At 39.6% G+C, this 14,581-nt stretch overlaps 1 protein-coding gene across 2 annotated transcripts in view; it reads left to right on the top strand.

The window, feature by feature from the left end:
* DOCK2 (dedicator of cytokinesis 2) overlaps window positions 1-14,581 on the top strand; it is a 166,292-nt gene that overhangs the window by 48,675 nt on the left and 103,036 nt on the right. For both annotated transcript variants that reach the window (XR_007628557.1, XM_050311875.1), the window contains exon 26: window positions 9,044-9,192. Coding sequence is in view for 1 of the 2 variants with exons in the window: in XM_050311875.1 (XP_050167832.1) it covers window positions 9,044-9,192 (149 nt within the window). In the remaining variant the exon portion in view is untranslated. The remainder of the gene's footprint in view (window positions 1-9,043; window positions 9,193-14,581) is intronic.

Below are 14,581 nucleotides of genomic sequence, written 5' to 3'. Positions count from 1 at the left end.
TTTTGCTGCTTGGGCGCTTTCCCCATAACATTTAGGAATGTTCTAACAGGATGTGTGAGCACAGGAAGAGACTTTTATGCTGTTTTGTCTTAAGACTATTATGTCCTTTTTGGCCAGAGGACAAGAAATCTTCATTTTTGACACTTTCCTTTCAGATCACTCGATATTTTTTTTATTTTAAAATCCCAGAGGGCAAGAAATGGTTTTCTTGTCCTGTACAAGCACCTCTAATGGGATCTGAGAGTCTCATTTATTATGTAAGAAACTGCCTCCTGTCATAAATCCTTCTCTTTTTATAGTGGTGTGTCATGGATTATTCTCTCTCTCTTCTGAAAAAGTTTGTTAGAATTGCTTAATTTCTTTGTGAAACACTTTGAGGCATCACTGTTGTTGGGTTGGTTTGTTTGTTTTTATGCCAATATTCCCTCACCTCTCTCCATTTTTGAGAGATCAACAAATCAAGATATAGCTACATACAAAGTCACAGGGAGAATTTATTGTGCTTAGTGTTGCTGATTTTATAACATTTGGAGGTAGATGCTCCTTCTAAGCTGGCCATGAAATATTCACTGGCATGATGCTCAAAGTCAGCCTTGGGAGAACTGTTTTTTACAGGTGTGAAATGAATCTCAAAGGCTCCCACCCCTGATAAAATGTGCATTATTGACACTGCTGCTTTTGACTTGGTGTTCCCCTCCCGACGAGGGGTTTGTGCTGCAGGAGAGCTCTGAGAGATCTGCTCAGAGAACAGAAAACTCTAAGTAGGTCACACAGATGGTCACGGGCAGGGGTGGGAATTGAGTTTCAGTGTCTTGGCTGAGGATGGAGGTCCTGTCTGTGGGCACAGCCACGGCACGTCCAGCATATGCAAACCACTTGCTGGCTTGGGAAGAGCAGCAGCAGCAGACATATGTCAGCACCAGGGGTTAATTTGCCACATGCCACAAGGAATGCTGAGGCTACAGGGTTTTATTTCCATCGCTCTTCGTATTGTGCTGTTGTTTAAACGAGACTGGTGCTTGCACACATCAAAATGAGACTGATTTCCTAACACTCGTGTCTACATTACTGAGTGTTACCTGTGAAATACTTTATTTATTTAATTTAACCGCCTAAAAATTGTTGGTACTTTCTGTTGCTGACCTAGTGTATCACTCTTACCTTCAGGACTGTTAAGAAAAAAACTATATGTAAAAAAAAAAATCTAAAGAGCCCTAATTTCTGATTAAACATCTTTCAGTTTAATTATTCTGGCCAGATTTGAATTATGAATATTGATTTAACTATTATAATCTTAAGGTTTATTCACATAAGTTTGTAAGCCAGTTTTTTTGTTTTCTGTCAGGTTTTTTTCTGTGACTTTTCTTCCTCTAATGTTTTGGGCACAACTTCTCAACATTTTAGAGTGTTTGAGCATAGGAGATTGTTAATGCATGTTATTGTTAATGACTCCCCTGGTTTTAGCTGAAAAAATTGAAATTACCCACTGTTCATAAATTCCTTTGAAATAGTTCTCTATAGACACACAGGTTTTTTTCTGTGGATTCATTCTAGATTTTTGTATTTAGCTTTTTTATTTGTTGGTTTTTTTCCAAGGGTAGGTTACCTTTAAACCATCACTCCAAACCCTCTATTCATTTTTTGCCAGTTTTATTCCTGCAGTATTTAGATATGGATAGGGATGGCAGAGGTATATCTATTGGTATTTATCTGCATAAATTTGTGATGAACATATGTAGATTAAAGCCATTACTTCTATTTATGGAGGAGGAAGTGACATGCTCATCTTGCTACTGATAACTTTTTGTTAGACTTGACCCATTAGGGCATTTTTTTAGTTACATTTTTAAGAAAACTTGTTACATGGAGGGAAATCTAAATCAAAGTAGATGAACTGGTTGGATAACAAACTTCTAAAAGTATGTGTAAAACTGGGTTTACAAATACTTCAAGTAGAAAAGGGAGAACAAAGACGTATTCCAGCAGTTGATACGACACAATATGTGTGTGATTTGACTGAAATGTGGAAGCTTGCAAGTCGGAATTCATCAATATTCATAGAAACATGGAATGGCCTGGCTTGGAAGGGACCTTAAGGGTGTGAGTGTGCCAGAGAGGATGTGCTGACAAGCCTGTGTTCCAGGCTGGCAACTGCAATGACTGCAGGCTGGAAAAGGCAGCGAATGCTGAGAAGGCTCTTTTGGCTCCAGCAGTGACAGTGCTGGGAATGCTGGCTGCCTTGGAATACCTGGCAGCACTCAGCTCCCATGAGGAGTGGAGAAACTTGGAGATAAACCCATCTCCTGGCCTCAAGGTGCTCCCAGAGCTGTGCCTGGTTGCAGTGAGGTGCTGTGAGTGTCGATGCTGGATCTGTGTCCGGGCTCAGCTGCTGATGGATGAACAGCCAGCAAGTGGGGTGTGTTTCTCCTTCCTGCAGGTTGGAAGTAGATTCCAGGAGGCCAAAAGGATCTGCATCTGACAGTGCTCAGTGCTGCAGAGCCTGTAGGTGACCTTTGGTACCTTCCCTTTCTGAGGCTCTGATCTAAATTGTGAAACTGGAATTTAGATTTAGCAGCAAATTAAAGATACGCAATTTTAAATTCGCCACTTTTGGGCTCCCAGCAAAGAGTTAAATGGCAAATAATGAAGAGGGAAGACTTGAGACAGAAAGATCACTGCAGTTGTGAACAGATGTCCTTTGTGAGGAAGCTCAGTGCTTTAATTGAGCACTGACTGCCATCAGAAGTCTCTCCTCATTGAAAGAATGTTGTTCACTGGCTTTATTTTTAAGGCTTTGTTCTAAATCTGTGATCAGATGACACCTATGTCCTTATTAAATTGGCATGCCAGTTTTTAAGTGGGCATGAAGCCATCCTAACAGATGGATATGACTACAGGCAAGCCAGGGAATCAAGAGTAGTGTTTCCTAAGGGAGACAAAAGTGATGTTAAATCTTTATTACCATTTTGGCTGCACACACGAAGCAGTCAGGAATGAAGCCCGTCTGTGGTTTTTGCTGAAGGAGACCCAGATGTCTTTTTAATGACATTATTGCATTAATGACTTAAGAGTGTGAATCTCACTTACCTGGTACATCAGAAATCATTAGATATCCCCTGAAGGAGAATCATGTGAATAGAGGGGTTAAAAACCCCCCACAAACCCAAAATAAAAACCATATAAATGCTTAACCTAAGAGAATTAATCTACCTGTCTTTATTGAGGAAGGTGCTGCTGGGGAGTTTATCCCAGGAATGTGTTGGAATTTGGGGTTGATAAATATGTACAAAACTATATCTTATGACAGACTTCAATGAAGGAAATGCAAGCTGCTCAAACTGTATGCTGATGTTTTAGGTGTTCTAATAATTTGGGGCAGCTAGAAATGAAAAAGCCAGTCAGAAATATTGGGGTTTTTCATGCTTTTGAACATTAAGGAAGAATAATTTGGCGATGCTCTCACATCATTTATCAGGCAGCAAAGAAAGCAGCAAGTACTTAAATATGCATCTGACCCCCTCCATGTCTTGAGCTTTCCTGGGGCATGGGATGTGATGTGGAGATGAGAATTGCTTAATCACAGACTTATTGAATTGTTCAGTTGGGAAAGACCCTCAGGATCGAGTCCAGCTGTAAACCTAAGCCTACCAAGTGTGCCACTAACCATGTCCCTGAGTGCCACATCCACAAGTCTTTTAAATACCTCTGGGAATGGTGACTCCACCACTGCCCTGGCAGCCTGTGCTAGTGCCTGAGACAGTTTCTCCTTGTCTTAATGATTGCTGCTCGAGAGAAAAGAGCAACACCCACCTCTCCACAGCACAGGGGGACGGTCACTGCTCTGCTCCTGCTGCCACCTCTTCCTGATCCAAGCCAGGTGCCATTTGCCTTCCTGCCTACCTGGCTCGTGTTCAGCTGTGTCACCAGCACTGCCAAGTCCTTTCTCTGCCTGGCAGTTTTCCAGACACTCTGCCCCAAGCCTGGAGCACAGGACCCGGCACTTCACCTTGATGAGCCTCTTCCAGTTGGCCTCAACCCATCAATCCAGCCTGTCCAGACCCCTCTGCAGAGCCTTCCTGCCCTCAGGCAGATCAGCATTCCCACCCAGTTTAGTGTTGCCTGCAGACTTGCTGAGGGTGCATTCAGTGATGAGTCTAGATCATCCAACACTGCAACATCAAATTTTACTTTGACTGCCATGATTTTCCTAACTGTTTTTCTCTTTTCCCAAGTCAGTGTATTGCTGATGCTCAAATAAGCACTTGGCTCATTCTGCTTGCTTAACCTGTGCAATGATAGCTTAGTATTATAATCTGGAATTTATGCACCCATTCAATAACCTTTGTCCCAATATGGTAGAAGGATTTCATGTTTTGCACAGTGTTCTATTGAAATAGTTTTAGCTGAAGTTTCAAAGGTGCAAAGGCATGACTGCAGGTTTGTGTTTGCTCTAATCCACCTGCAGGCTCAGGCTGAGACCAGAGCTTGATATCAGTCCATATATATACATACTGCTATAAATACTGGTCTTTTTCAGTTGCTTTGATTGTATATGTTCTTCAGAACCTCTTGGAATTATTGCATCCTCACATGGGATAACTTTAACTGGCAGGGATCTTATGAAAGCTAATTAATTTTCCCCTTCTTCTTTTTATGAAGTGTCCTAGAAGTACCTTACAAAATAAAGTAATTCTCCTGTGTTAACTAACCAGCTGAGTTTATCTAGCAGCCAGTCACAAAATAGTCATATAACTTAGTGTTAACCAAATGATTTAACAACAACAACAACAACAAGAAGCAGAATTTGATTACTAAATATATTGATCTTTATTGTATTATTATCAATGGCAGGTTAACAAGCTAAGGCTGGTTAAACAACCTCTGAATTTCCACTCAGCTTGACACTTCAGCATTGTTCACAGCTGAAAATGCACCGTAAATAATTGACCAGCTGCATATGTTAAATCCTTTTAATAGGTTCGGTATGTATCCAATATGGATCAAATTTTAATTTATATTGCCAAGTACAACTGGGAGTACTGAAGCTTGCAGAGTAATTAGCTTTTAAAACTGGAGGAAATCAATTGTACCTTCTGCCTCAGCTGTTCCCTCAGCACAATGGGAAAATTTGGTCTGTGCAAGAAGGCCAGCTTTCCCCATGTTTAAGAAGTGTGGAATGGCTTTATGCAGAAGATAAATTATGTCAAAGACTTAATTCTTTCACCAAAATATATGGTGGGGGAGGGTTTAATGAGTTATAGACGACAGCAGGCATTTTGTATTTTGTATTATTTTGGTAGGAAGCTTTAAGTGGCCTCTGACCCCTGGTATGGAGCAGTTTTAAATTCAGTGAAGTTTTCTCCCACTCCTCTTTAAGGTGTGTCCAGCAAAACTTGTAACTCATGATCTCTTCTCTGCTTCCTAAATATTGATCAGATGAGTATCACTGGCATATGAAGTGAGGTGGAATTTAATGCTTAATATACCCAGAATACCTACCTTGAAAACCTCATTTTTTATTTTCTATATGAGTCTAAATTTAAAATGGACTGTAGCTAAAATATAGGATTTCTCTTGATCAATGACTTTGCTCAGTCTGTTCTCTTCCTTTGCTTTTGAAATAAAGCTCATTACGTCTAGGGTTTTATTATCCAGTTGCTTCCTGTAACTTTAAAAGCTATCCAAAGGGAATTTTTATATTTGCTAGCTGTCAGACAGTTCAAAGGGACATCTTAACAGCTTGGAAATTGAGCTGGATATTATTTTGGAGGACTGAGAGCAGTAAGTATGTTTATCCTGGCAGATGTGAAACCGGTAAGTGCATATAACATTCCATCCTCTTTGTGAGAGGTGAAGAGTGGCTGAGATGTCACATCATTTGATGTGACTTTGAACTTGGCTGTGAGGAACAGGCCTGTTAGCATAGCACACCCTACTGATGTTTTTTCTGAAGTGGAAATATGTTCAAGGGCACTATTTTTAAGAATGGTGGTCATGGGAAAAGGGTTGCCAGCTAAATTTCTGACATGCTGTTGGTTTGGAATCTGAATTCCTACATATCACTGCAGATTAGTGAAAGGCTGAGTGTGTTGGGCTCTTCACATTGGATTTATGTGTAGCTGTTACTGTGTCTGTTGCAGATTGTTGGAGTAATAGTTGTGCAGCCTTATAAAAAGTGTCATTTATCCACAGCAGGTTTAGAGCAGAGAATTTGTGACACAAAATGCTGCCATGTGTAGACACAGATATAACTGCAGACAGGTTTGTTTGCTTAGTGCATGGGTTTAGGCTGTGATAAGTCAGCATATCTTGTACACAGTCAGAGACTCTGGAAAGGAACACAGGGATGGGAGTGTCAGAAAAGAGGAATCATATTGCATGTGTATTTTCATGGAGGTTTAATATATGGGAAACAGTTTTTATGCCTCTCTAGTGATGCTGTGCGAGTGCTACGAAGTAAGATGACAAGAAATAGGTTTCTCCTTTCTGTCTTTAGAGTAATGAGTTTGATATCATCTCTCCTGATATAGCAAACCTTGATGTTGGAGTCTATGGATTTAAAAAATGACAAGCCCTAAAAATGTCATGATTTACGTATACAGGCATATATGTAGAGAGGTATCGTTGTTCCCAGCATCCTGACAGTCACTATTCATTATCCAAAGATTCAAAATCTCACAGTCTCCTTTAAATTTCTTGCTGTGTCATGGCTATGAGTAGTTGGCTACCATGTTCTGCTTCTGGTCAGACCAGGTTGCTCCAGTTGGGTCTTGAAAACCTCCCAGGATATAGAGGCTGTGCAGCCTGTTGGTTCTGCAGCTTGAATGTCCTTGTAAGGAAGAGGTTTTTCTTTACATCCAACCTGAACTGCTTGTCTGGGTTGTGAGTCCATCTTTTTATTTCATCCCACCCACTTCAAAATGTGTTAAACGTTTGCCATCTTTCAGTAACAGACTAATGCACTTGTGGTCTTTCTCCTAACAAACACGAAATGGAATTTGCTTAGCAAATGTTATACCCAAAATTTATCTTAAAAGTTTTTGGAGTGGTCAGAATGTTGAAGTGATCACACTGGGAACTGTTTTGCCCCTGAATAACCCTACACTGTGGAAGGACAGTTTCCACAGGCTGCAGTGAAAACAGGACTAAAGTTTGTTTCCAGCTTTTTCGAAAGCAGGCAGGTAATTATCTAATGTACAACTTGGACTTCTTTGTTGACTGAATATGCAAACCCTTTGTTAATAAAGTGCTATCATATTTCAGCATGTTTATAAGGTATTGCATGTAACTTTTAACATTGCTAATGATGTTTCTTTGGTTTAGTTTTTGCTCAGCAATCTAATAGCACTACAATTATTGCATTTACAATTAGGTGTTAGAAGTGGTTCATATGAGTAAATTAAGAAAGAATCAGAGGGGTATCTGTGGGCTGCATTAGGTGCAGGAAGTGTCTGTGTGCAGAAATAGTCACATAAAGGAACTGTAAGCTGTGTGAAATTCATTTCTATGCTGCTCTTCAAACAGGTCTTGTGTTGGTCTGTGTTCTGTAGCTGCTGTTTTACAAGTGAGTTTGTAATTTAGTCATTGAATAAGATTTGTCTCGTAGCTTGGAATAATGCTGTAGAAATCATTACCAAGAGTAGAGATAATTTCTGAGGCAAGAAATGATGCTGCTCCTTAGATGTGATTAAAAGCTCCTGGCCTCATGTGGCTTGGAGCTGTTACTTGAAATAAGAATAATCTGCAAGGACAGCTTCTCTTGCCTCATCTGCAAAATTCAGACATTTGTAATGTACTTTCCATTATTTTCCTTGCTTTCTCAACCTCCTCTCCTCCTGTACCAGCACCCTTATTTTGGGGGGATTCTGAGCCCCTGGCTTGTTTTAAATCACATTGGATAAAGTTTCACCTCCTCTCAGTCTGCACTTGTTTGTCAACCTGTATGTGCAGGTAGAGATGCTTTAAATCATTCTTTGAAAAGAAAAATAAAAAGCCACATTTTCATTTCTATTTGCAGTAATTATGAGGCCTTCTAGTTTAGTCCTATTATTTTTTTCAGAAACTGTGATGTGTGGTATTGATACAAAATAGTACCCAATTGGTGATATAATTATTTTCCCTAAGACAGACAGACAGACAAGGATTTTTGGCACTAAGGAGTCAGTTGAGTAGAAATCCATAAGACCTTCAGCTCACTGATTGTGACGGGAATGCTTCTGGAGTTCTAAACAAATACTGCTCTGAGGTGGAGCCTTTGAAGGCATATTTAGCTCTGTTTTATACCCAGGTTATTTCTTCATAAATATAACAAATCTTTGAAGCATCTACTCAGCACTATTCACACTGTTGTGCTGTATTCTCTGTAATTATATAGCACTGTAGAGTAAGTTGATACTTAAATCAGTGACTTGTATCAATTAAATCAGAACAGAAATCTGCTGTATTTTTTTTATCCCTAGGCAGACATTGCCTTCATTAAATATATTTCACATTTGTGTGTCTTGCCCTGCTGACATTTCCTATGAGCACCTCTGTCTTTAAAAGTCAATCTATATGTGAGATTGGAATGTAACTTAATATTTGTCAGCTTCCCTGAATTTAAAAAAGGATGAATTTATGCACAGCTTTTGCTCTCAGGTTTGGTGGGCTCATTAGAGTCTTTTCCTTGTCTGCCTTCTTTTATGTGCCTTTAGAAGCTGTGTTTCAAAATGATGGACATACAACAGTTCTGTTGCTGTTTGTGTCTCATTTTCGGAAAGAACAATTAGTATTTTTCTTGCATTAAAATCCTGTCACTACTTAAGCACAGCCTATTTCCAGGTGCTTTGTGTATGAGTGAATAATTTGCCTCCAAGTGTTCGAGATAAGCTCAACAGCCTCCAGAATTTAACTGAAACAGAGTAACTTTGTCAGGAAGTTGTGGGAAATCAACAGTTGGAAGGGACTGTACCTGTTAAAGCATGTTGAGTTTTGCTGTTTGAAGGGAGGCTTATTTGCAATATTTGATTTATATTTGTTCTTAAGGTAATTTGCTTGCTTTCAGGATGCAGGGACATTCTGCTCCCTGTGATTACAAAAGAGCTGAAGGAGTTACTGGAGCAGAAGGACGATCAGCAGCTCCAGGTCCAAGAGAAGAAGCACTGTGTGGAATTACTCAACAGTATCCTGGAGGTTCTGAGCTCTCAAGACCCTGTGAGTATTGATGATGATGGAGATGGCCCAAGCCTGTAGTAAGCCTGAGCTGATTAGGTGGTAAATTATTGATGATGATTAATCTCATTTAAATTTTTAATACAAGTCAGTGGCAAATTGAACTTTCCTCCTATTTTTCATAAACTTAAATTAAAGGGCAGTTGAGGTTTGAAAGGTGAAGTGCTGAAATCTGAGCAACCCTGTTGAGCTGAAGATGTCCCTGCTCATCATAGAAGGTTGGATTAGGTGACCTTTCAAGGTCCCTCCCAACCCAAACTATTTGGTGGTTCTGTGATTATTCTAATTGTTCAGAATAAATTTCAAATATCACTGTGCTTCTTTTAGAAAAAACCTTTGTGGTTTCTGAAACAAAGGCTTTTCCATGTATAAATGCTGTAGCTATGAGTCCCACTTTCAACAATGTCTGGGTAAGGCAGAGTATTTTTTACTATATTACACTTGGAGTTTGTAGTTTCTTTCTCAGGCTCCTCAAATTTGGGGACACTGCAGAAATTACGATCTTTGTTGATTACGATCTTATGAGTTGTTACTTTTTTTTCTCATTTCAGAGAATATTGAATTCATTTTTCAGTCCCTCACTTTGTAATGAACAGCAGGTTATTCAGTGAAGTTTCTCAATAATTTGAGGGATTTATTCTGGGAAAACCTAATAACCATTAGTCTGGGAATTTCTCCTGTGAATATCTGCTGATTTTTCCTGAACTGTACTTTTCTGATACACACATTCACACTCTGCACACTTTGGATAAAGGCAAGTTGTCATTTCAGTAGTTTTTCACTGTGAATCCTTGGGTCATTTCCTAGTAATGAAACCATTACAGCAATTTTCTTGCTTTCATCTGCTTGCACAGGGAAATCTTTCCATGTGTATTGTGAGCTGTTTTCCTCGTTGTTTCAGATGTAAGCACTTGAGGAGGGATCAGTACTAGGTGTGATACTAAAGAAGTATAAAAGAACATTTGAATATATAAAGAACATTTGAATTTGCAATGGGATTCTTCAGAGAAATGCTGGAAAAATGGTAGGGCAAAAATTGAAGTTATCAGCTCATCAGGCTGTCATGTAAAGCAACCAATTTCTTTACTGGTATCTTTTAAAAGGCAAAACAGTCACGAAGGAAGATGGAGTAACAATTTCTACATATGTACCACATAAATTAAGTTTATTTTCAAACTTAACAGTTGCTGTCTATAGTAACAGCAGCTGACACACCAAAGACTCATTAGGGCCTACTGACAATATGGGTTTGTAGCTCATGTTGGTGTGAGTGAGAACATTGGGCAGAACAGCAGAGGAATTGCTGAGGAGTTACACATTTAAAAAACCCCAAATACACTGACATTTGTTCAAATAGTTCAGTAGTTTCTTTTAAAGAAGGTAAACTGGAGGTTCACTGTTTGGGTGGCAGTTACCAACTCATTGTGTAAATACTGATGGATTTTTGATACAAGGAGAAAAGTCCCTTGGAGTGCCTTTAGACTCCCCCTGGAGCCAAAATCCAGCAGTGGCACCAGGATATGCCAAACCCTCTGGAGGCATCGTATTCCTGAGTATAAGAAACATTCTAGAACAGTTGGGACAGCAACAAAAGAACCAGATGCTTCTGCTGCAAAAAGAGCATACTCTGTCATGCCTTCTGGCAGTACAACTGCTGATCAGAGACAATATGGATTTTAGAATATGTTAAAGTACATATCATTGTATGTAAGAGTGGTGTTTGTAAGTACAGCAGTGAATGTGTGACTATCACCAGCAGTTTTTCCCCTCCTTGACAGACAATCTATGGGTCATGGTCTTGTTTTTTAGCAAAGTGCTGATCCTGCTTTTGAGATGACACATCTGAAGGAGGAAAAACAGAGCCAAGGGAGGGAACACCTTCAGTACAGCAATATCTGGGGCATCACACAGTCATTTGTCTGTAAGAGCCAGGGCAGATTTCTCTGGAGTGTAACTTTCCAGCTGAAGTGAGAACTCCTGTTTCAGGGCTGTACTTTGTTACCTGTAGGCAAATGGGAAAGGTTCATTTTCCGGTCAGGTTATTGTTCTGGCAGTGTCCTTCACAATGCCTTTATTCAGTGTGATCCAGATAGAGAGAACTGTTTTGGCAATTAACCAAATTTTTTCATATGGGACTGCACTTCAACCTTGAGAGGAATGTAATTTTCTATTCCACAACTCATTTCCTGTAGCTCTCAGCCTCTTCCTAGGAAAATGAATGATTTCACCTGCTGGGAGGGGAAACTTCAGGCTTTAGTAGCACAATCACTTTACAATGTTGATAACAGCAACACCTTGTCCTTATTTCTTCTGCTGTTCCATTCTCAGTAGGGAAATCTGATTTTGGATCAGTATTTAAAACTTTTTGTCAACTCAATTTTGATACTTTTAGGTTTGATTTATTCTGTGAAAATCCCCAGAAATAGAATATATGGAAAGGACAGGGAAGAAGCAGCAGTAGTTGTTTTGTGTTCCACGTGATCAAAATTTATACTGTGAGGTGGTCTTTGAAGCTGTTACAGGCTTTTTGAAGAATGCACTTCCTCTATCAAAGAAAAAGAGATTTTTCATGTTACCAGCTCTGCTCAATTGTTTCGCCTCACATCGTTTGGCGGGTGGGAACTTGTGAACCATCAGACTCTTGTGTTCAAACACTGTTTTCCTCAGCTGCTGCCTGGCTGCTGGTTCTGCAGGTAGCAAGGATGTTGTTAAAAAACTTTGCTTTATGTTAAGGACTTTGTTTATATGAATAGACAGTCATTGTTGGGCATCTCAGTGTGATATTGTGTTTGATTTTTAATTTCCTTTACAGCAAACAGCTTTTGGATATGGATGGCATTGTTTTGGCTGAATCGTGTCTGAAATTAGCTTTGTAGTTTGAGACTGTGCTTTGGCCACCTGTAAAATACAGTTGAATCTCAGAACTGCAATTAAGTCACTGATAAAGGCCGGGGTGAAATCAGTGACTTTTTATTTCTGTTTTAGTTAAAACCTCTTCCCATTTCCCTCTTTACAACTTTGATACGTGCAATATGACTTCCTAAGGTGACTTTGTCTCTAACCTGACATACCTCCTGTAGTTTAATCCTTACTGGATCAGAACAAGTTCTTATTTATAGTGCTTACACCATGAAATGTAACGGAAAATGCTTTCTCTTGGAATCTAAAGTGAAATCTTGATTGACACTGTAAGTGCAAGAGACATGAACCTTCTCCTGTTGTGTGCACCAAATCAGTAACTGGCAGCAATTGCATTTTAAGCTGTTTAGCAAACAAGCCTGGAAGCCTTTCAGAATGGTACAGAAATTTTTAAGCTTTGCCCAACCTATGGCGGATCTTAAAACTTTAGCAAAAGAGAATTTCAAAGGAACAGAGTCAGGGAAAACCTGCATATTCTTTTAGGGCCAGTTACCTTAAGGTCTTCTGCAGACACTTTTCAATCAGAACAATGCATGATTATGAATTATGGTTTATAAAAAAATCCTTATCCTTTTACCTGTGCCTTTATTTGTACATATGTTAGAGAGGGAATATGAAGGTGTAGACCTGGGAGCACCAGGGAGTGAACACACTGGATCTGGTCATCATAGAGTTATTTTCCTCTGTGGCAGCCCACACAGTGTTGTGTTTTAGATTTGTGACCAGGACAGTGTTGATGATGGAGCAATTAAAATTTTAGTTGTGGCTGAGCAGTGCCTGCACAGGGTCAAGGCTGTCTCTGTTTCTCCTCTGCCCCCCGTAGGGAGCAGGGCAGAGTTGTTAAGGGTTTGGGAGAGGACACAGCTGGGACAGCTGGGATGAACTGACTGAAGAGGAGTCTCCAAGTGGGTATCTCGAGTACAGGTTGTGTAATATTGCAGTTCCAAAGGAGCCATTCCCTTACTCCCTGTGTGCCACTGTCCAAATTAAAGAGCCCTCCATTGGCATCTGAAGGGCATGTTTGACTCTGAGACAGTGGAATTGCTCTTATTTTTGTCCCAGCCCTGTTAGAAGCTTAAACAGAAGATAAAACTAAATCAAACAATAACTATGACCCTGCACAGGTATTTCTTTAAAAAGAATGAAATTATTTGTTTTGGATTTTCTATTAACTGATCTATGTTCTGATGTGTGCCATCCAGCCCAAGAATGGATCTGTTTGAGCTCTGTGGGAACACAGATTTTCCCCACTGCAGACCCGGGGTGAGGTCTGGTTGTTCCATGCCTTGGTCACCCAGCAAACCCTTTTCAGCAGGGAAGACAGGCACATGTTTTTGATGGCCACACTTCATTAAATGGAATAGTACAACTCCTGTGTTCCAAGGGAGCATTTAGATATGGTACAAGTTGTTAATTAACTTCTGCAAAAAAGTTATGTTTAATCAAATGAACTGAAACCAGTTGATGGTGGGTTTTCCCATGTCATCCTTGTGAAGGGAAATATGATCTAAGAGAGCTCAAGTAGCAGTGGGTTGTTACACTTTGCTCTGAAGCTAGAAACTGGAAGATAAAAGCTGAAATCTTGTGTAGAGACAATGTGTGAAAACCCTTTCTGTTAATTTAGGAATGTCAGTATTGAATGCCTAATTATTTCTTAGCTTTTCAAGAAGAAAGGGAGTCTCGGTTTCATAAAGAAACCATTTTAATTCATTTGCTAATGTTTCTCTGCAAAATTCAAAGGTCTGGCAGAAAATAACCTCTCCACGCTTGAGCATATCCAATAGTTTTTTAGGAGAGGTGTGTTATGTGCTGGATATGAATTCAGAGTAGAGCTCCTCTTTCATAATGGAGTCATGGCTAAATGTTCAAACCCATTATGTGATGGCCTGAACTGTTACTAATAATGGTGTAGCACACAATGAAATGTGGCAGTGAAGTTAGATTATATGGCCCCTCATCTTAGAATTTTAAATTAAAAAAAAAAAAAAGAAACCAATGAACAAATTAATTCTCTATGCAAAGCCCTGCTATTTAGTTTATAAGTTTTGGCTGCTGAATTTTTTTCTGAAATTTTAAGGAAGAAAACAATCACAAATTATTTTGGGAATATTTTTTTCACTTATAGAATATAATAATTTCTGAGATGCTGCGACAGCTGAGATCATTTAAGCTTTTGGGTGTTTTAGTCAGAGGACACAACAGGACTAAATGTAATAGTAAATGAACTTCCAAATGTGAGGAAGGTCCCTGTTGTAAACTGTGGTGGCCTGAACCAGGTTAATCAGAACAGGAGAAAAAAGGGAGAAAACATTGGATGTCTCAGAGGAAAAACAATCAGAAGCAGTTTCTCCTGGGGCGTTATTGGATCTCAGAGACCTAAAACATTAGGAACTCCCCATGGCTTCTGTGACTGTGGTGTTCTTGGCAAACTGTACCTGACATTAAAAAGGTG

This window comes from Myiozetetes cayanensis, unplaced genomic scaffold (assembly GCF_022539395.1).
Source record: "Myiozetetes cayanensis isolate MyiCay16 unplaced genomic scaffold, myiCay2020 scf17, whole genome shotgun sequence".
NCBI classification, from domain to species: domain Eukaryota; kingdom Metazoa; phylum Chordata; class Aves; order Passeriformes; family Tyrannidae; genus Myiozetetes; species Myiozetetes cayanensis.
This window is presented reverse-complemented; position numbering and strand designations above follow the sequence as displayed.